The sequence below is a fragment of the Falco biarmicus genome, chromosome 2, assembly GCF_023638135.1.
Source record: "Falco biarmicus isolate bFalBia1 chromosome 2, bFalBia1.pri, whole genome shotgun sequence".
In the NCBI taxonomy this organism is placed as follows: domain Eukaryota; kingdom Metazoa; phylum Chordata; class Aves; order Falconiformes; family Falconidae; genus Falco; species Falco biarmicus.
Genome location: NC_079289.1, coordinates 33360434 through 33380982, shown reverse-complemented (window position 1 = coordinate 33380982; position 20549 = coordinate 33360434). Strand labels below are relative to the sequence as shown.

At 41.0% G+C, this 20549-nt stretch overlaps 1 protein-coding gene across 4 annotated transcripts in view; it reads right to left on the bottom strand.

Annotated features, from left to right (window-relative positions):
• Positions 1 to 4714: 4714 nt before the first annotated feature.
• Positions 4715 to 20549, bottom strand: part of ENOX1 (ecto-NOX disulfide-thiol exchanger 1) — a 369768-nt gene continuing 353933 nt past the window's right edge. For all 4 annotated transcript variants that reach the window (XM_056329606.1, XM_056329607.1, XM_056329604.1 and 1 more), the window contains 3 exons: positions 11648 to 11750; positions 8588 to 8673; positions 4715 to 5669 (listed from right to left, as the gene is read on the bottom strand). In XM_056329606.1, the coding sequence (XP_056185581.1) occupies positions 5538 to 5669; positions 8588 to 8673; positions 11648 to 11750 (321 nt within the window). In that variant the 3' untranslated portion in view covers positions 4715 to 5537. The remainder of the gene's footprint in view (positions 5670 to 8587; positions 8674 to 11647; positions 11751 to 20549) is intronic.

Genomic DNA, 20549 nt, shown 5'->3' with positions numbered 1-20549 from the left:
TGTAGTCAGAGGATCTGTACCTTGTAAACTTAATTTCCTGATTGGGCTGCTTTTTCAGTTGACTTACTTGTTTTTGAAACATTTCATTTTAACTCAGTAATAGTCATCCTTTGTGGTCCTAGCAGTCACAATGCATGTGCGCTCAGAGAGTCTGGAAGAAGGAATGGCTTCCTTTCAGGTTCTGTCCTGCTTTATGGGCACTTAATGCCAATAAATATAGGAAGATTTCTTTTTTCCTGAGCATCTCATCAGTTGCTTCCAGAGGAGATTGACTGCAGAACAGAATCAGAAAGAATTTGCTGCTGTTTCTAGGAAAAAGTTAGGGGAACAGAGCTGCAGATCTTATGAGGGTAACCAGAGTGACAAGCTGAGGGACAACTTGTACCCTTTTATGGGAAGAAGATGATGAAAGTCTCACTTCAAATGCTAAACTCTGAGATGCATTTGTAAAGTGGACATCATTCCTGTATCAGACCTGGCTACTACTGGTACTGGAGGCATAAAAAGAATGTATCTCCCAAACCGGCCGTTCCTTTCCCTCTTCCTCTCCCCAGACCTCATTCCCCAAATCAAATTACATTAGCACAGAACATTTTTGCCATACTAACACCGATTGTCAAAGCCACTCTGATTTTAAATAAAACAATGCTTGCAAGACCAGATTTTTGACTCAAACAAACCATCCTGAATGCTCTTAAGACAAATTTTCTAGCTTTAGGTTCCACAGCATTTACTGTACATGATGCGTAGCTAAATGTAGCGTAGCTCAATGTAGGATTTTCTCTAAATCTCAGTATAGCTGTTCCTTAAGTGAATGTGATGGTCTGGCAGTTGTGAACATGAAGTTTTGCTTGAAACATGCACACTTCAATAAACAATTAGACTCCACTATGTGCAATAGCATGAGGAGATACTAGAAATTTCCTTTTCAGTAATGGGGATAATGCAGTCTTCATCAAACATTGCTATCTCTTGTGGGTATAAAATGCAGTTTAACAGAGAGGTTACACTCGTCTCCCTTGAATGTACAGGGCGAAATGCACATTTGGCCAGGAGGTTTTGCACAGTATATCTCTTAAGCCTTCGAGTGGCAATCAAATACAGTGCAGTAAGAGGCTGGGCCCTCTGAAGTGATGAAAGTCAACTCTGCCACCATTCCAAGACAATTCAAAGCCAAAAATGATCTAAACAGCTCTCCTGGGAGAACAGGAGTTCAGGCCAACTGAGCTTACAGCTCTCTGCACAGTGCCTTCAGCACATTTGGGCAGTTAGAAACCAAATCTCCTGCTCCACTAGTTCCTATTTCAGAAGAGGGGACCCTGCTATGACTTTCTGCCATAACTTGCAGTTGTATGCCAGGCTGTTGCACAGTTTTACCTCTTGAGCTTGTGGTTAGCCTGATGATGTGGTGTCTCTTTGGGCCTTTCCTTCCCTTGTTTTCTTTCCAGCTACCTTTGTGAGCATCCTGCTGACTGTAAATGCCTTTGAGTCTTTGCCAAACATGCATCCTTCTTCTACCTAACTCAACTGGAGAAACTTGCTGCAGGTCTTCCACTGCCTCATTTCACTAAGTACCACTTGGCCGCCTCAACATCTTCCTTGTTCTGGGGGAGAGTGTTGTGGTTTAACCCCAGCTGGTAACTAAGCCCCACACAGCTGCTCGCTCACTGCCCCTGCCATGGGATGGGGGAGAGAATCAGAAGAGTAAAAGTAAGAAAACTCCTGGTTGAGATAAAGACAGTTTAACAGGTAAAGCAAAAGCCGTGCACACAAGCAAAGCAAGACAAGGAACTTATTCACCACTTCCCATCGGCAGGCAGGTGCTCAGCCAGCCCCAGGACAACAGGGCTCCAGCACGCAATGGTTACTGGGGAAGACAAACGCCATCACTCCAAACATCCCCCCCTTCCTTCTTCTTCCCCCAGCTTTACGTGCTGAGCATGACGACATACAGTATGGAATATCGCTTTGGTCAGTTGGGGCCAGCTGTCCCAGCTGTGTCCCCTCCCAGCTCCTTGTGTTCTCACCACCTGTCCCCCTGCCCCCCACCGTCTCCTCACTGATGGGTGGGTGAGAGGCAGCAAAGGCCTTGGCTCTGTGTAAGCTCAGCAGTAACAAAACCGCCCCTGTATTATCAACACTGTTTCCAGCGCAAATCCAAAACATAGCCCCATACTAGCTACTGTGAAGAAAATTAACTGTCTCCCAGCCAAAACCAGCAGAGAGCACACCGACTTCTGCTGCAACTTACCAAGCCTCTGTTCCCAACACCAGGATAAAGTGACACAGAGAAAGGCTAGCCGCCTTTTCCACCTGACTGACTTCTTTTTTTATCATAGCTAACTGGCATCACCTCATGCCATTTTCACAGTTACTTTGCTGCAATGCCCAGCAGTACTAAGAAGTGCGCCGTCACCCACAGCCACGGCTCCACGGGTTTACAGCTGTGCTCCACTGACACACTTCCATATGGAGTACATCCTTCTGGGACATGATGGCATCAGATTGATGGACACTACTGCTCAGGCAAGGTGGCTAAAGGGTGCTTTGCCAAAATTTAGTGTTGGCTTGCAGGCCATCACTGTCTTCACCATATATCTGTAACATATCTGCAAGAGGTATAATACATAGACTATTGACCTTTTCAGTTGGAAAGGACCTACAACGATCATCTAGTCCAACTGCCTGGACCCTTCAGGGCTGACCAAACATTAAAACATTATTAAGGGCATTTTCCAAATGCCTCTTAAGCACTGACAGGCTTGGGGCATTGACCACCTCTCTAAGAAGCCTGTTCTAGTGTTTGACCACCCTCTCGGTAAAAGAAATGCTTCCTACTGGTCAGTCTAGATGTCTTTCAGAGATGGCTTCCTTGATATTCATCCCAATGTATCACTTCAGGACGCCCAGCTGGATCCCCCAAGGGTCAGGTCATCATAAGGACATTTCAGGAGCTAAGTGATGGAGCTGAGCATTTTAATCCCATTTCCCCCAAAGCTACTGAGCACACAATGTTAAAGCCAGTTCTGGGGTCCAACTTGATCCTCATGAGGATCCCCTTGAGTTTCAAGATCTCAGCTGATACATTGTGATATTGCATGATGTCTACATGCAATTTATACTTAAAGTTGAGATCTTCCATGGTGGTATCTGAAGGCCAGTGAAGAAAGTTCCCTTTTAGCTGGTACTACACAAGGACTAAAAAGTCACTTTCCTAAAGCACTTATGGTCTAGATAGACATGAAAAAGCCAGGAAGGAAAAAAAAAAGCCCCAAACAGAAAAGAAACCACACACACAGCAAATATGTTTATTAGGTGACAAGGTCCTGTCAGTTTTAAGATGTTTTGTGGCTATCTGGGATTGGAGCTGTTTTGTGGGAGAGGAGATGAGCTAAAGAGAAAAAAAAGTAGGACACAAGAGAAAAGGCAGGACAGAATATAATGAATAAGTATGGCATGAAGAAAGCTGAGGGGAAAGTTTTCTCACATCTCTTTTCCCCAGCATAAGCGCCATCCATACACTTTTACGTTACAATACTTAAATAAGAGTTGTCAGACCTATCACGTTTTTGCCTGAATAAATAAATCTGTATGATCGCAAGAGAAGGAAGAGTTGTTATTTGGATTAAATTAGTTAATTGTTGTTAACATAACTGGCATATAATTACTAGTTTCACCTGAGGAACTTAACACAGGTTCTGTGGCAACCATAATAAAGATGTACGTTCTTTAGAAAATTTTTTGTGCGTACTGGCTGAAAGCATAATTTTCTCCCATAATAGACCTGCTAAGCCTCTTTCTTTTTCCCTTTTGTAGACAATTAACATTTCATTTAATATTTCTGTATTACAGGTAGGTGCCAGAAAAGAAATAGGTCCTAAAGCAGTAATCACTAACAGCCATGCAGGAGAGTTCGTTCACGACTAATTGCATTTGACACTAATTGCAGTTCATTGAAGAACCTGAGTGAAACATCACTCTGACATCTATCTGGATACTCCCTGCGTCTGTTGCAATTTGCCATATTTCCTGCTGCTGGTGCCCCACTTTATAGGGCTAGCTCTCCTGCAGCTGGCTCCTCTGCCTGCACAGAGGTGTGACTTTCAGGGGGCGGCTGTTTCATATCCAGCACCATGCCAAATAATGTACTGATGCTGTTCTTTAAAGCAGAGCTCTGAGAGGAGTGATTCCTTCCATACTCACCTGCCTGGGTTGATACACACACTTCTTCAGCTTTCGCTGGCTCTTACAGGTGTGCTGAAATGCTGTGTATTTGACATTAAATCCTAAAGGACAGTTTACACTGATGTCCCTACTTAAGGGACACCGACAAGAGTGAGTTATTCCTTTCCTTGGCTGACCAAAGGCCAGAAGCATTAGCTGGGAGTTAGGAGTAACTAATTGGATGCACCGTGACTACCCAACAACACTGACAATGAGAAATTTGAAGGTGTTTGTTTTTAACCTGGCTGCTTGTCTGAAAAAACAAATGAAATCTGTTCAGCTAAACAAAGGTCCATGCTGGTACTTTCTCTACCAATATTTTTAGTTTTTTCAATCTTAGCTAATATTGCAAGCTCTTTTCTTGATTCCTAATTAATTTAACCAAGTTATCTGCAAGTAATAGTTTAGACAGGAGAAAGATAAGTGCCAGGAGACTCTTGCTGGATTGATAAAAATTCAAAAACATCAGAAGAAAAACTTGTACAAACAATATGGTAGAAGTCATATTTATTGATAAAAATTAATATATCTGCTATAAAATTTGTAACAGTAATGCAACTGAATATTTATTTTGATGCATAAACCTGAATGTTACATACCAAATACAATACAGTAACACTGGTTTCCTCCTTATTTACATGTTTATGAAAATCGATATGCAATCCATGTTAAAAGAACTTGTAATGGAGAATAGTTACATTAGAAAAATAATATTCTTGATAAAGCATTCTTGAGGACTCCAATCACATTTTCAGGCCTCTTTCAATAAGGCAAAAATCCCTGGTACAGCATATAACTTAATTTACAAAATACAATAACTTCAGACACATCTTCAAGTTTTCTTTTGGTATGCTTTTCCTCACTGTAAAATTACTCAATTTTCTTACTAAACAGAAAGAACTTTCAATAACAAAACTTAATGAGTTCTACTACATATTACATATACATCGCTGTAGCTTAGCGACCATAACCAGGCAATCATTCTCCTTAAATGTTTGCTCAATGAGCTTTTCTTAGATGTAGGACATGTAGTATTTTGAAATCATTATGACTGTGGTATCTCTCTTCAGTTTTCATAGGAAACAGATCTGTCACATTTTGAAACTCTTTTTTAAAAATTGTATTTTATTTTAGGAACTGGTGCACAACTACATTTCCACTCACAAGAGAACTTCACAAATGTAACTAAAATTAGGCTTGGATAACTTTGAAAACATACTACTATGTGCCCAAACCCAAATCTCTTACTTTAATACTTTATAACCCTGCCATGCTGTAGGAATTATTCTGCATAGCTTCATTACTAGTCACAGTCAGATAGTTTTAATTCCTTCAAAGGCACAAAACTTCCACCTCTTCTCCAGTGTTGCTCCTACACCAGTGAATTCTTGTTTAAACATGCGTGGCAGTCTCATCAAAAGCATTTCTATCTCATTTGCAGAGATCTGAGAAAAAAAAAAAAAGAAGGGAAAATTACAGTGAGAAAGCTGCCCTGTAGATTGGAAAGAGGAAATACGGAGAACATAAATAAGGGGCCAGGAGAAATCCAGGCCAGATGAAAACAACCAACCATTATTATTTTATTTTTTTTAACCTTAGCCTGACATGAATTTCCAGACTCCAAAGCAAGTGCAGATTCCTTGCCAGAATGATTCTGCTGTTGGAAGTGGCATCCTGTTGTAAAAGAAGGACAACTACTTTGTCGGGGCTGCTGCCACACAGCTTGGTACAACATCCATCTAAGAACTACACTTGTGGGGAAACATCTGGTGAGGATGAAGCAAACGGGACCTTATTCTTTCCTCTTATCCCATGAGCTCTTGAATCCTCCTTCTACCTCCATCACTTTTTCTCTTGCAAAAAAGCTAACACAGGGACCTTATTTCTAATCAGCTCACTTCTGTTACTTAGGGCTGACTATCCATGGAGCCATCTTCTCCCAGTTTGGCCCTGTTCAGCAGCCCCAGATAACTCAGCAATAAAGTTTAATAATAAACTCAGCATTGCTCAATGTATTTTCATGGTTTTTAAACCTTAATGACTGGTCACCTTCCTAATGGGAAATATCCTCTTATTGTAGAAAACACTTTCACGAAGGCAACCCTTCTGGTATAATCCGTAGGGAAGTCAAGAAATGAACAGTCACAGAAAATAAAACATTTTTCTGTAGTGATGGTCATGAAGGGAAGAGTAAAGAAATCTATGGGTGCTGCCTTTTATCCACAGGTATCTCCATGGTTTGATAGGCTTCTCTGGCAATGACGTATTTCTGCTTATTCATATTAGTAGGAACCTTCCATGGTGAAAAAATTTCTTTTAAAAATAGTATATATAAACATAAAATATGTTAATTGTACCTCATTCCACCCAAGAGAGGCAAGAAAATTTCTATCAGCTCTTATTTTCCTGAAGAGGTTAGTGTGGCAGAAAGATTAAATGATTTGTTAAAGGTGGTGCCGAAAAATCAGTGTTAGAGGCAGTCTGAAGCCCCAGAGTAATCAGATCCATTTTTTACACACTCTGATGGCAGTAACGGATAGCTGGTTACCTTTGGGTAATGTATCTGAGCTCTATACTGAGCCCTCAGCCCACACGGGTATGCTGACCTTATCATTCCTGTTCAGGTGAGGAATGACAGGCTAACCATGGAAAGTAATTGAAATTCATCTCTGAGATTGCATCTCTGGATTGTGCTATTAAAAAGTAATTTGTTGCTACAAGCAGTTACTTCCAAAATAAACCACTGAGGTCAAATTTTGCAGCTCGCATTTATTATGCAGCAGGTAGGTCCAGTGGTAGCTGCAGGGGCTGGTATGTTGGCACCTTGGAGAGATGGAGACAATGCCCCTTCCATGAAGGCTGTGTTTGCAAGGTTTGATCCTGGCAGCCTCACAGACGCCAACACTTTACTCCTGTGAGTAGAAATCCAAGGACAGAGCCCACAGACAAGCACAAGAAGGGACCGCAGCAGTAACGCAGGAGAAAGTTGAAGTGCTTGGCGGGCAGAAGCAATGAGCAGCAGGGCTGGAGCCCGGGGAGCCAGTATTTTAAATGGTCGGCATTGTTACTCAAGAGATACATAGCTGGAGGGGTTAGCGAGGGAAAAGGCAGAAACTTAGCCATATACTGTGTGTTAAGGAAGGACTGGAAAGATGACTGGGAAGACTGAGCAGACTGGGTGCTGCAGGAAATGGGGATGATGAAGAGAGGTGTACATGTGGCAAAGGCAGGGATCAGAGAAGCAGAAGAGGAATGGTTGCAGATGTGAAACTCTGAATCTAGCAGAACTTGATAAAATTAGATTATTTACTTTTTTTAAAATTGAAATTCATGAGTTTCTCACCTCTTTCTACCATCTTCATTCCTTACTCCCTTTCCATTGTGCGTAGCAGTGGACTGGAAAGCACTAGCAAATCTGAGCTGCCATGGCATGAAAATAGTGCCTAAGAACTTCATCATCCTTCCTCACTTATCCATGCAACCTGTCCTATCTGTAGGGGGCTTCTAGCTCAGGATTTCCTCTGCTTTTAGCTGTATATTTTTTCACAGAAACAGAGGAAGGATCCTCCAGAGGCATAAAGCAGCCCATCAAAGCAGCTGGAAGGTGATCTTGGCTATGGGTGGCATGGGTGGCATGGCTGGATGGTGGCTATTTCACAACTGAGCTTCTCACCTTTGACTGGCTTAACATTCAGTGGAGAGGAATAGGCCCTTTTGGGACTTGATTTCATCTCATCCTACGGTAGATTCTTAAAAGTGAGTCAAAGAATCTTATCCTACAGGGACATATTGACTAAGGACTGCATGAATGACTCATTAAAAAAAACATTTGTAGTATGTTTGCCTCACTTTTGTGTTGGCCACACCTCTGAATTTAATAGGATCAGCCAATTCCTTTATGACAACCTCTCTGCTTCCATGTGGAGACAAAGGGTATGCTTCACGGTCCATTCATGTGTTCATGAAAGTTCATGTTCAGTGTGACCCGTGACTAACAAGTTTTAGATGAATAAGGAATCATTTCCTAAAACTCTGCACAATTTGATGGCCACGGCTACACCTGCTTCTTGTTCTGCTTTCTTTTTCCTCAGCTATATCTCAGGATCATGTATTACAAAATCAGCCAGTAGTCTTTGCTATTTAAAGCTCTGCTCTTCTTTGCCACAAAAAATAGCTAAGCAGCACGAGGCAAAGACCTCAACATAAGCACGTGTACTGCAATTTGCGAATGAATAAAGACTGCAAACCCCCAAGCCCCATATCCCATTATCTTTCTAATGGAAACGCATGAAAAGTTTAACCTGCAGTAAAGAATAATACAATATTTCTATAGAGAAAACAGATTTTGATTAAATTTTTTTACCCTAGAGTCCAACTGCTGCATATAAGACCAAAGATATTCTATATTGGCTCCAAAAGGGTGGACGTGAAGAAATGTGGATATGATACCTGTATTAAAAACAAATGCACACAAAGTATTGAAATTACCTCGGACAATATATCATTAAAACAAGCAAAATAATTCTGAATAGTCTGCTCTTGCAGGTTTTTCAGTATAAATTATGATTCTTATTTTTCTTTACACAACCCAATAAACATAGAAAATGGCACATTTTTAATACAGTCATAATAACATGGTAAACACAATAGCTCATCTTCAGGAATGACAGCAGTTAGCAAGTAAGTGACCAAGATAATATACTGATGAATAAAGGAATTTCTAAACAAAGACTTGCTGGAAGCATTTCCACTACCAATTTTATGCTTGATTTACCAATATAAAATTGTGGATATCGTAATAGTAAAATTATTGCTTTTTTCCCCTTCACTGGATGCTCTGTTGTGAAAACGCTTCATATAATTGTGTCAGAAACCTCACTCCCTCAAATTTTTCTAGTAATTACACTGATGCTGGTTATGAAAACTGTTTAATCTGTATTACCCCTAAGTGCTGCTGAAGAAAACACAAATCCTTTATGACATATTTACTTATTTACTTTCTCTTAAAAGAGAGCCAGTTCTGTCTATCTTCATTGTTATTTACAGGATTGTTGTAAAAGGTATGGGAATAAAAGTGGCTTGGGAGAAGGCAGGATCTAAGTCTAGAGATTTTTTTCTGCAGTGAAATTCAAGTGACAGTATAGTAATGATGACCAGAGAAAACAAGATTTGGTGCATCAGAATCAAAAAAAAAAAAAAAAAAAAAAAGCACTATCCAATTTATCCTCTTCTAAATAAACAGTGAAAATACAAAATGGCATGTGTATTACTTAATGTTTGGGGAGACTTGAAGTGTAAGAATCAGAGCAAATATTTTCAACTCTGTTTGGATGGGTTTCTTAGCTGAACCACCCTAGGGGAAGTTTCTTACATTTAAAGCATAAACACCAGGATTAAAAATGCTTACAAATGACAAAAATGGGTCACTGTATCTTGTGTACTGCAGGCCATTCTTGATGCTGAATGAATTAGGATAATCTTGGATTTCATTTTTCCCCAAATACTGCCCATGGTTGAAAATGATAAGTACAATTTAACTCATTTTAGTCTTGCTTTGCAAAGAACACCTTTTTTCTTCCCTCATTTTTCCAATAACACTTACAAACTTCTGATCTTGCAAAGGGAGGGGTGTGCATTTAATTTTATACTATGCTGAGTCCTAGCAGCAGTTGCCTTCTTTGTGCTGTGTGTGACCATAAGTACACACACAAGAGCTCTTGAAGCAAAAACCAAGACCATCACACTTGGGCGGGTTGACTGGAAATCCAGTTTGTATTCAAATCAAGTTTTCCCAGTGGCATTGCGTTTGTTATGTGTGTTCCCAAGGCTTTTCAATTCAGGATGTTCAAAGCTAGCTCTTTCATATGATGTAAATAAAAGCCATTTGGAAATATTTTGTAGTTATTGACTGGACTTCCATAATAACTTTTTTGTAATTTTTTTTTCTTTTATGCTCCTTTTCTCTAAGACAATATTGAATTTTGTAAAATATAGACAAACCTAGTGAATGGATGGAGGCAAGGCTCGTTTTTCCCTTGCCTCACCTGAACAGGCCTCAGAGGAAAAGATAACATGAAATCCATCTTCTTGAGCAATCTTTTGCCTTTGAATTGTAACAATAAGACAATTCTAGGGGTATCATGACCAGTAATATCTGGGCTGAGATTAGACTGTTTATCTGAGTGTGCCACTGGACATCTGATCGATAAGATGCACTTTGGGACACCGCCACCACTAGTTACAGTCAAATAATGAGTGACCTAGAAAAAGAAGTTTGTTCTGTTCTTAAAATCCCATCCTTGCTACCCTTCTCACGGAAGTTATCTTTGAAAAGGTCCACTGTAATTAAAAGTTCCAAATTTTATTATAATAAGCCAAATCAAATTTCATACATTTCTGTACATCCCGTTGTTCCACTCTCACCAGTCACAGGAAGTTTGTGTACTAAGCCCTTTAAACATTTAAATACATTCTTCACTTTTAAATTACCTTTTTGGTCTGAACTGTCTGAATCCATGTCCCAGCAATAAACCAGCAACTTCCCTGGTGCTTAGCAGATGCAAATGAGTTGCATTTAAACAAATTAAGGTAGTTTTGGAACTGTCACCTACCAGGACACCGCTGATTTTGTGAAAAGACCAAACGAAAGAAATGAAACCTGGTCTTTTAGGTCAGCATTCCTGTGAATGGCAACCATGCCATAGGGAGCACTTTGGACATTTAGGCTCCATGAAAATCTGCCCCACTGAAACCAAATGCAAAACGTGCACAGATATAAATGGGGCATGTTCCCTCCAAGGGTTGCGTGGGTACAGGCAGCGTTCCTGTGTGGCTAAATGCTAGGTACCAGTTAGCTGGCCCACTGTCTAGAAGTTTTAGCTTTTAGGCACTCTTTCGAGTTTATTGTAAAGATTTTATTCTAGGTAAAGGATATGACAGTCCTTGTGGTATTCTTCATAAATATTCATATTGCTAATTCCCTCACCTAATGTAAAAAGCATAAATCTGTCTTGCTTAATACATTCAGTATACATATTTTTTACTTGGTAGTTTGCAAATATTATTTCCATCCCCTTCTCCTTCAACATTTTGTCTAATAATCAGATAACAAGTTATACAATTCTAGCCTGCTATATCTTGATGTAAATAAAGTCTTCATACATTCAGATTGCAAGTCTACATGCAGATCCTGCAATTTTATTCATACCTGAAATCCTTTCATTAAACTCTAGAGAATTTTTCAGAAAGGAAAAGTTCACTTGTATTTTAGATTTTCTCTTACTAAAAGCCATTATGAATACAGATGAAAAATAAAAAATATCTTTTACTTTTATTAACACAAAGATGCGTGTAAATACATATGCAAACCAAAAAACTGTTAAAAGACATGTGTTCTCAAAAATCTTCTTTGGGGTTATCTTACCTATTAATAGTGCCTCTTTCTCTGACTTTAAACCTGGGCTTCGTTTCTCTGAATTTTTCTCTCTGTCTTGGTTGACCAATGCTACTGTCAATACATTGATTTCCTATACAGTTAAAAAAAAAACAACAAAACACAGGTGGTCATGTAGATTTCATTTACTTCAATTAAAGCTGTCTGCTTTCTTTCAACTCTATAAAAAGATCATTACTTTGATTCACATCTAAAGACAAGACAATTATAAATAATTGATTTGTTTGCAGAGTATTAAGACACTTTTTGAAGTACCTTTAAGCCAAGAGCTGCCAAGAAGAGAAATTTTGCTTGTGGAGCAAGTAATAACTTTGTTGCTAGTGCTTCTTCATGATAACAGCTTGAAAGACCTGCCATAAAGCGTGGGGATGGTCAGAAAACTCACATTTTCTAGCTATTAAAGCTGTAAACAAAGACCGCCTCTAGGGAACATGGATGGAAACATTCAGGTACAGCTATAAGAGTAAATTCAACAGTCACTAGCAATGTTTCTAGCTACTAGAGCACAATCACCTGCCCTGCTATACTCTTCGACCAGTGCCTGGCATGGTGTTGGCTTCTGTCCCAAACAATTCCTAGGCACATTTTGGGGGTCAGCACATTTCAGGGACCATTCCTAACAGGTGGTTTGCATAAAGCTACATTGATTTGAGGACTGAAAGACAACCAGCCTTAAGGGCAAAACAAATCAAGGCTCCTGCTTTGAGCGCCTTTTTCTGCAGCCAGGTGGCCTGAACCATCCAAATCTCAGCCAAGCGATTACACGTTAGATGCTCTGTCAGAAGTACCCAGACAGTTACGTGACACAGATTGCTGTTCTCCTGGGTATATGCAAAGTAAACAAATTACCTCTATTTCAGAGGCATGTAAGTGGCCTCAAAGTGCATTGCACAATATTCAAGCATATACACCGGCTGTTTCCATGGAGCAACTGATATACAGTAACGCATTCCTTGGTGAGACAGTGACTCATGCTGCTGCATCTGCTCTGTGAATGCAGTTCCATGCAAAACCTTGGAGGCAGAGAGCATGGAGCTGGAGATACGGTGGTGTGAGGTGGGACTGGGCAGGAATAGTGCTCTTGTCCTGGCAGGGAGAGTCAAGGTAAGCAGCTGGAGGTTGCATGGGTCTGGGAAGCCTTAAATGCAAGGAAATTTGCACTATTTGGTGTAATGATGTGGGCCATATAGAACATGCACTCGGGGTGGTGCCTTATTCCAAAATTCTTGGCAAGAGTTTTTTGCCAATAAGAGAGACACTGGGCTTGGGTCGCTCTAGGGCATTTGTGAAGGTGTGAATAATCCATGCTAAAAAAAGGCAAAACCTCCAAAATATGTAAAATGTGCCTCTATAGATGACTAAAGGCTTCTGTGAGATTGGTAAAAACAGTGACGCACTTTCTCATTCTCAATTAAAAAAAAACACTCCAACACCCCCCCCCCCCCCAAAACCACACTCCCCACCCAGTGATGTACACTGTGTTCCTTATAGACTGGCTCCAAGGAGCAGCTACCCAATATGCAGTGCCTCGTGGCTCAGATGTATCAATGGTTCAAATGTTCCCTTGCGTTGTGAAGAGGAACAAGTTGCCATGTGTCAGCTAAGAAACTGTATGTGCATTTGAGTGGCATACATGCACATGCGTATCCTTAGACTCCAGCAAGAAGGGGCTCTGTCAGACCTTGGCCCACAGTGAAGATGCACGGAGTCACCTGTGGTTTGCTGCAGTTGTAGTGGCCAACTGAGGCATGTCTCCTGGCCAGAGACTGATGTGTAGTTGTGTACGTGCAAGCTAGTCAGCCTTTGCTGCCTTTTTAGTCAGTAGAAATGAAATAACTTTTTAGTCATGTATTTTAGTTATTTATTTTATATTGAAATGAATCGGACCTTAGAGGTGCCTATTTTATATTCGTCATTGGCTGCAAAGGGAAACTTCTAGCCACAGATTTAGACAGCTACAGGTAGGAGGGAGTCTGCAGTTTGAGTTGCAGTGATCCCCTCTTAAAATAATGGTGTGCCTGGGCACTCTGGCAGCTACATCACTTTGACACTAACACTCCTGCAGTGTTGTCATGCACAGGGCACATTATAGCAGCAGGAGTATGCTCTAAGTTGTCCAGTAGTGTTGATTCCCCTCTTGATAGAGCCAAAGGCTAATGCGAATACTCATCTACTTCTGGCCATGGTATCCAAGAACAGTGAAAGCAAATCCAGGCAAGAAACAGAAATAAATGAAGTGTTAACATGCATTTCTCCATAAGGGCAGTCATGACAAGGGGGTTACAGATCAGAAGAACAGAGCTGGATGCCAGATTTCATGATACTGCAGCACTGCAGTAGAAGAGCAGAGCAGCATATGCCACCAAAGCTTGTACAGGTTAAGATGTAACTTTTTACTCCATCAGAGACAGAAAAGCAGTCTAAAAATAACAATTCCTGAGAGGGGAAAGAGAGAGCAGAGAGATGTGTATTTGATATAACAGGCCCCAAATACAACACACTAGCAGTTTCAGATGGGATTAGAAGTTTTGTCAAGCAGTGATGCAGAGAAAGAAACTATATTCCCACTGGGAGCAATGAACAGATGGATTCTCATTTAATGCCTAGATTTGAGCCTGTGCAGAACATTTTGTATGATTTATAGGACAGTGTAAATGGATGCTAAAGGAAGTCACATCAAGTCTTTCTTAACTACGTGTTGGTACAGAGGATAAAAGAGTAAACCATTGGTTATGGGGGAGCCTAAGGAAACTAAGTGTGTCAAAGATATCTACTCAACAAGTGACTGGCTTTAGAAGGTTGCAAGTTCTTGGAGGTTTGGAAAGGAGAGGTTTCTGCCATCCAAAACTATCTTGACTCACAGAAGATGATAAATTAGATGAATCTGATGTATTCAGCTGCCAAAATAAGCTTGCACAGGCCATGAGGAAAACCAGGGTGTGCAGGCTCACATAAAAGACTCAGTAGCAACGTTGCCAGGAATTAATAGTGATTTAAGAGAAATGGGCATAATTGTGTCTAACAAATGAGTGTGAAATTCACCCAGAAACCAGGCTAATTACAGTGTAAGTCAAAAAGTATCTGACTACACACTGCAGATACAAATTGGTACCTATGAAACCTCTACAACAAATCCTCACACAATTAATTTGCACATTTTTAGAGGCACTACTTATGCCAACCCACAGAAATAAGACTTATAAGAGTACAAAGGTGAATTAAGCAATAAATAGTTGGAAACAGTTAGGTCACCTTTCTGACGTGAGAAAAAGCTACTGAACACCAGATGCCTGAGGAAAATTATTTAATATCTACTACATTACAGTAGTTCCTTTCTTTCTTGGAGACCATCCTTTATTTGGCAAATTGTATTTTCTGAGGCCCTAAGCAGTCTCCTTCAGCAGGTTTTGTTCTAAAAGGAATATTTTCCTACCATCTGTCAGTTACTGTATTAAAGGGCAAGAACACAGCTGAGCATGTGCAAATCAGTACTTACTAGAATTGAAATGACCTTGTGAGAACTAAATACAGTATGTAGAAGGCTTAATCCAGGTTAAATCACACCTGGTGATCATTAGGGACCTGGGCCTATTCATTATTCACAAATTATGTCAGGTATCAGAGAACATGGAGACCCAATTTGATGATGACAGCTCCAGAGCTGCTCAGCATGAATGCAGCCATTCTGTGTGATGCTCTCACCATTGTCAGCTTGGACCTTTTCCTGCAAATGACACTTTCATCCATCAGCAGATGATGAAAAGACATGAATTCCCCTTGTGGGCTTGACAAACTCAATGATTCTGCAGGTACCCCTTGGGACTAGCATTTTGATTTGGGGCTCCCTGCTTTTGAACCAGGGAGGGAAAGACAGAGGGAAAGTCTTTCTGGAAACTTTCAGGAGAACTTCCTGGATAAAACAGAGAATGACAAATAACAATTTTCTCACATGGACTATTCATTTCCACAGGCAGACCTCTGACACCACCACTGACATGGAGCTGATGGCTGTGGAGAGTTGTACATGGCAGGTTTTGCACATGGATGTATACCTTAGCCATGTCCTGGCTGTAAGGTGGGACAGAAGCTGGGTTTGTGTCATTCTCTCATGTACCCTGGCTTCTTCTGGAAGCAAATGCAGAGGCATGGGCAAGTGGATTGCTCCAGAAGATGCCTGGTCTCACTGTCCACCATGGCTCACCACAAAGCAGCTGAGTCCCACATGTAGATGCAACAAATTAAGAGTGTGACTCCTCCGAGAGCTGTAGTTGCCAGAGAAAGACATGGAAGTCCTGAAGAGTAGACGAGATGGGGTGACTTTCTACAGAGGGTGGTTGCAGGTACTGTAACAATGAAAGGCTAGCTCTACACTCCAGGGGACTAGTGGATCAGAAAGCCCCAGATGTTTAGGCTGGATGACTTGAGTCTTTCAGCTCGTCACTGGTTTCTTCCCCCACCATGGGAAAGTACAGTATTAAATAAAAAGTACTCAATCCAGACATCACTAATCCTCTATAGGCCAGTCTTGCATCAGTGCAAAAAAGGCAGATAGAATAGAAAATGTCTCCTCTTTCCTGGGGCTTCTCTCTTTAGCAAAAATGGTTCTGTTTAGCCTAAAAGGTTCTGTGATCCTGAAAACATATGCTAGCCAGCTTCCCTAAATATGGAGGGACTGAGGACTTGTCATTACCCATAAATGCTGACCAAATGCTGAGCAGGGCTTGAAGAGTAGCTGCCCTACCTGGAAACTACTCCTGCCAGAGTGCAGTTCCACATTACCCGTTGTTCAGGACTGCTTCAAAGGCAGAATATGGGATTTAATGAATGTGACATTGAAGACACCTGGCATGTGATCAGGATGCAAATGACAAATATCCAAAGAGCTGAAATACTCCCTCTGCTATCTGGGTAATCCAAACATTTGATAATCACCTTTAAATCTAGGGGGAATGATGACTGCTTGCATATTGTCTACAAAGGCCTCATTCCCTTTGTTGTAGTATACAGGATTCTGCAGAATTGTGTGGTGAGGGGGTAAAAATAATATTTCACCTTCTGAAAGGTCTAGTAAAGAAAAAAAAATATCCTACCAGCCTCTGGAAGAGTTTGCAGGATATGTTGGCATTTGTGCTATATGTACAAAGCCAATTGTATGAGGTATTAAAACAGTAGCAGAAGGAAAGACTAGATGTTGGCCACAGCAGGCATACGACAGAGCAAATGCTGAATGTTGCTAGATGTAAGGGATACACCACACTTTCTCATCAGCCAAGGGATTCAAAAAAGAAAATGAGTAGGAGGAAAAAACCCTATATATCTGAAACATAATAAAAAGTCTTGCAGGCTGTTAACAGCAGGGCAGAGAGATGCTGTAAGATTGAAAAGAAGAGGTAATGTTATGATTTTGATAGAGGAAAGAACCATGCACATGTGATACCAAATCTGCAGTCCTTAAGCTCTTGAAAGGCACACATGTACCCGTTCTGAGTCCACAGAACTGAGCTTAGACTTCAGACGTGCCTGCCCAAATGCTTATTGACGGCCAGGCGGGTTTGACAGTTCTGCTGCAAACACCGGTAGAAACTGGCCTGCAACATGAAGACTGCATATTTTTAATTTATTTTCATTTACCTGGAGATCTTTTAAGTCTAGTATAGTTGTGCTTGTTTTGCTGGTCTTTAAATGTACTTCAGGCCCACATCTGAAACTTGAATCTTGCTTTTTTAACCTGAATGAAGCCTAATTCAATTTCCAATCAAGTGAACAGAAGCCTTGCAATAGTTTCAATGTACATCAAGTCAGGCACCTTAAATCTATGGGGACATGCAAGACTGAGGTACAGGGCAAGTTCTGACAGTTTAAAAATGTTGTCAGTTGAGAATGGGCTACTGTCCTTGTCTATGTTCTTATCCATGGTGAATAGAAAATTATTCAGTCCAAGCTGAGCTAAACTACAATGAAAGAACTTATTCAAATTTAACTTAAATCAAATTTCCTTGCAAATGTGGCAATTTATGAGTACACTCACAGACAGTGACCATGACTCAGATGATTATAGAATCACAAAATCACATAGGCAACCTTGGGATGTTTCTGGTCCATTCTCCTGCTCAAAGCAAGATCAGCTGCAGGATCAGAGTGTATGGATGGGCAACAAGGGGTAATGGTCCAATGCCTGGATAAGCCTCATCAGTTCCTCTGCAACATCCCAGTTCTGGCCTTCGTCAAACAATGTGGGAGGTGTCATCACCAGATGGGTACTTCCATTCCCTGCAGAAGGGATTTTCCAACCACTGTCATTTGCTGCTTTCTCCTGATAATTGTAATTAAAGTCTTACCTCCCGAAGCACAAAGCAGGACAGAGGCACCATCACAGATGGAGAAAGCCCAACAACCTAATCAGAGAAAAGACAGCCCCCTGATCCAGCTTCTGCCAGGGCTGTCACAGGAGACTGTCAGTCCCAGGGACTGAGCATGGCACCAATTAAGACCAGTCAACGGACATGTTCTCCAGATCATCTAACAGACTGAAGGGGAGCATTGCCTACAGGGACATGGGACTTGTTATGGGATACAGAGGAAGAGCATCTTGGTTTTGTACAAGACAGTTTAGTGTCCTTAGTGGGGGAACAAAAGGCAGGAAAAGGGACGGACCATGGTGGTTTGGGAAGGGATAAAAGGGACTGGTCACATGTAAACAGGTTGCTGGTCAGTACACCTGTCTCACCATGCATTATATTCATTAAACTAAATTTCTAATTCTTTTCCTGGGTGACTCTCTATTCTGTGTGGTGTGCATGCATGTGTGTGAGGGGGTCTGGGTGCAGCAGCTGGAGTGGGCCCAAAGGTCAGAGGGCTGTGTGTCTGGGGTGCCGCAGTCAGAGAGACCAGAGTGTGTGCGTATGCTGCTCAGTCATCACTGGTGAGCATCCAGCCAGACTAGCCACTGAGTAGGTTAATAAGCTTGGGAGCTACCTTTTGAAATGACCATAGGTCTGGGATGGGTCCAGGAGAGACCAGAGAGACTGCACATGACCTACTGGAGGGACCGGGGGCTCCAAGCCAGCCACTGGGAATGCTGTGGGGTATGGGGAATGACTAAAAGACCTGTTTGTGTGTGTGTGTGTGTATATACGAGGCAGGGGCCAGTTATGAGACAGACTGAGCGTCAAAGGCCAGTTACTGGAGGGATTCACACTGTACACATGTGTAAGTCTGCATATGTATTTTCCACCAATGGACCTTTATCCTGATCAGCCAGAAAGGGGAGCAAGATGAGGCCATCAGTACCTTTTGTTTATAAATGCTGAGTTTGCGGCAGGATTCAGTAACTCCCAAGAGCAGCAATGCTTCATTTGGGCCAAATGGCTCTAATTCTTCCTTTAATGGATCTTGTTCCTTTTCATGGGCTGCTACAGCACTGTGCTGTGCTGTCATGTGTGGAAATCTGGTTGAGTGTCTGAACTCTGAAAGTAACTCAGAATTCTCCAGGAACATCGTGTGTGTTACAAGCTCTTCTTTCAGCATGCCCTCTTACAGTGACTGTTTCTGACTCTCTGCTGACTACTCCTCTAAAAATACTCTAATGACTAGAAAATTGCTCATAATCTTTGATTAATAGAATTATTTTGTTGCTGCAAATGAATTGATCTTGCTAGCAAATTAACTACTTCCTAGAAATATCATATTTTACATGGCCCTGGTCAGTGTTGTGTCATGTATAATAAGAATAAGCCAAGAAACGAGGCATCCAACCACCTGACCAAAACCAGAGCTCTCACAAGCAGCCTATGCTACTTCTACAGTTAGCACCAGGTCAACAATTCAGTAAAAAAACCCTTGGCTGGTGGTGGTTTTTTCCAGGGTCTCAGAGGATCCTTCTCCTTCTACCATCTACCTAGTGATGCAGGACATATTTGCCATATGCTACACTGCTCTTAAATGTGGCTGGTCTATCATTAGAAATTATACAGACCAGGTGTCACCTTTCCATTCAGGTCAAGCCTAAACTTGATAACTTATTTTGTGCTATGCAAGAAACTAGTGTTTGTTTTGCCAGCCACAGGTCATTGTATTTACTTCGAAAGCATACTAATACAGAAATTTACTTCTAAAGTACACTAATATATAATGTACCATGACTGTAAATTTAAGAGTGCACCGATTAACAAATAAACAGTTGACAGCTGGCTTAAAACAATTATCTGGCTTTAAAATTATAGAAACAACGAAGAAAAATTAGAACAGCGAATATAAGATCTTGCAAACGAAGCACTTCAAACACACCTCTATGGATCTAAGATTTGTTTGTCTGATTTATCCTACATGATAGAACTGTTTCCAAGAGTGAAGATTAATTGTATTATGGTGCTCTTGACAACCTATTTTTCCAATCCATTTGCCAGAGAGATGCTTTTAACTTTTTCATTACAAAGCTTTTACTATTATAACTTTCACCTGCTGAGTTTAGGCAACTAGCAATAATATGAAAATGCTTTTCTCATTGTCACTATCTCTTTATGTTGTTCTCATTGTATTTGAGCACATCTATTTTATGGGAAGGTACATATGCAAAATACAGATGACTAATATGAAAGTTACTTCATGCTTATTTATAAAAGTATGATCAGGTTGCTTCATTTTCTAAAGCTGGATTTATGTGTAGGTTCCTGATGACTTACCACAGATGTTTAATGTGATGTGAAGGTGGTTGTTTTGCAAGGGAAAAGGTAATTGTCATTTTGCATCCTTTGTGTTAGGGAGCTGCAGCACACCAATGGTTGGCTGAACGAAAGCATTGCCTGCCCAGCAGCTCTGCTGAAGTCATTGTAGGAGGGGATACTTCATGCGTACTTGAGACTGAGAACTTATG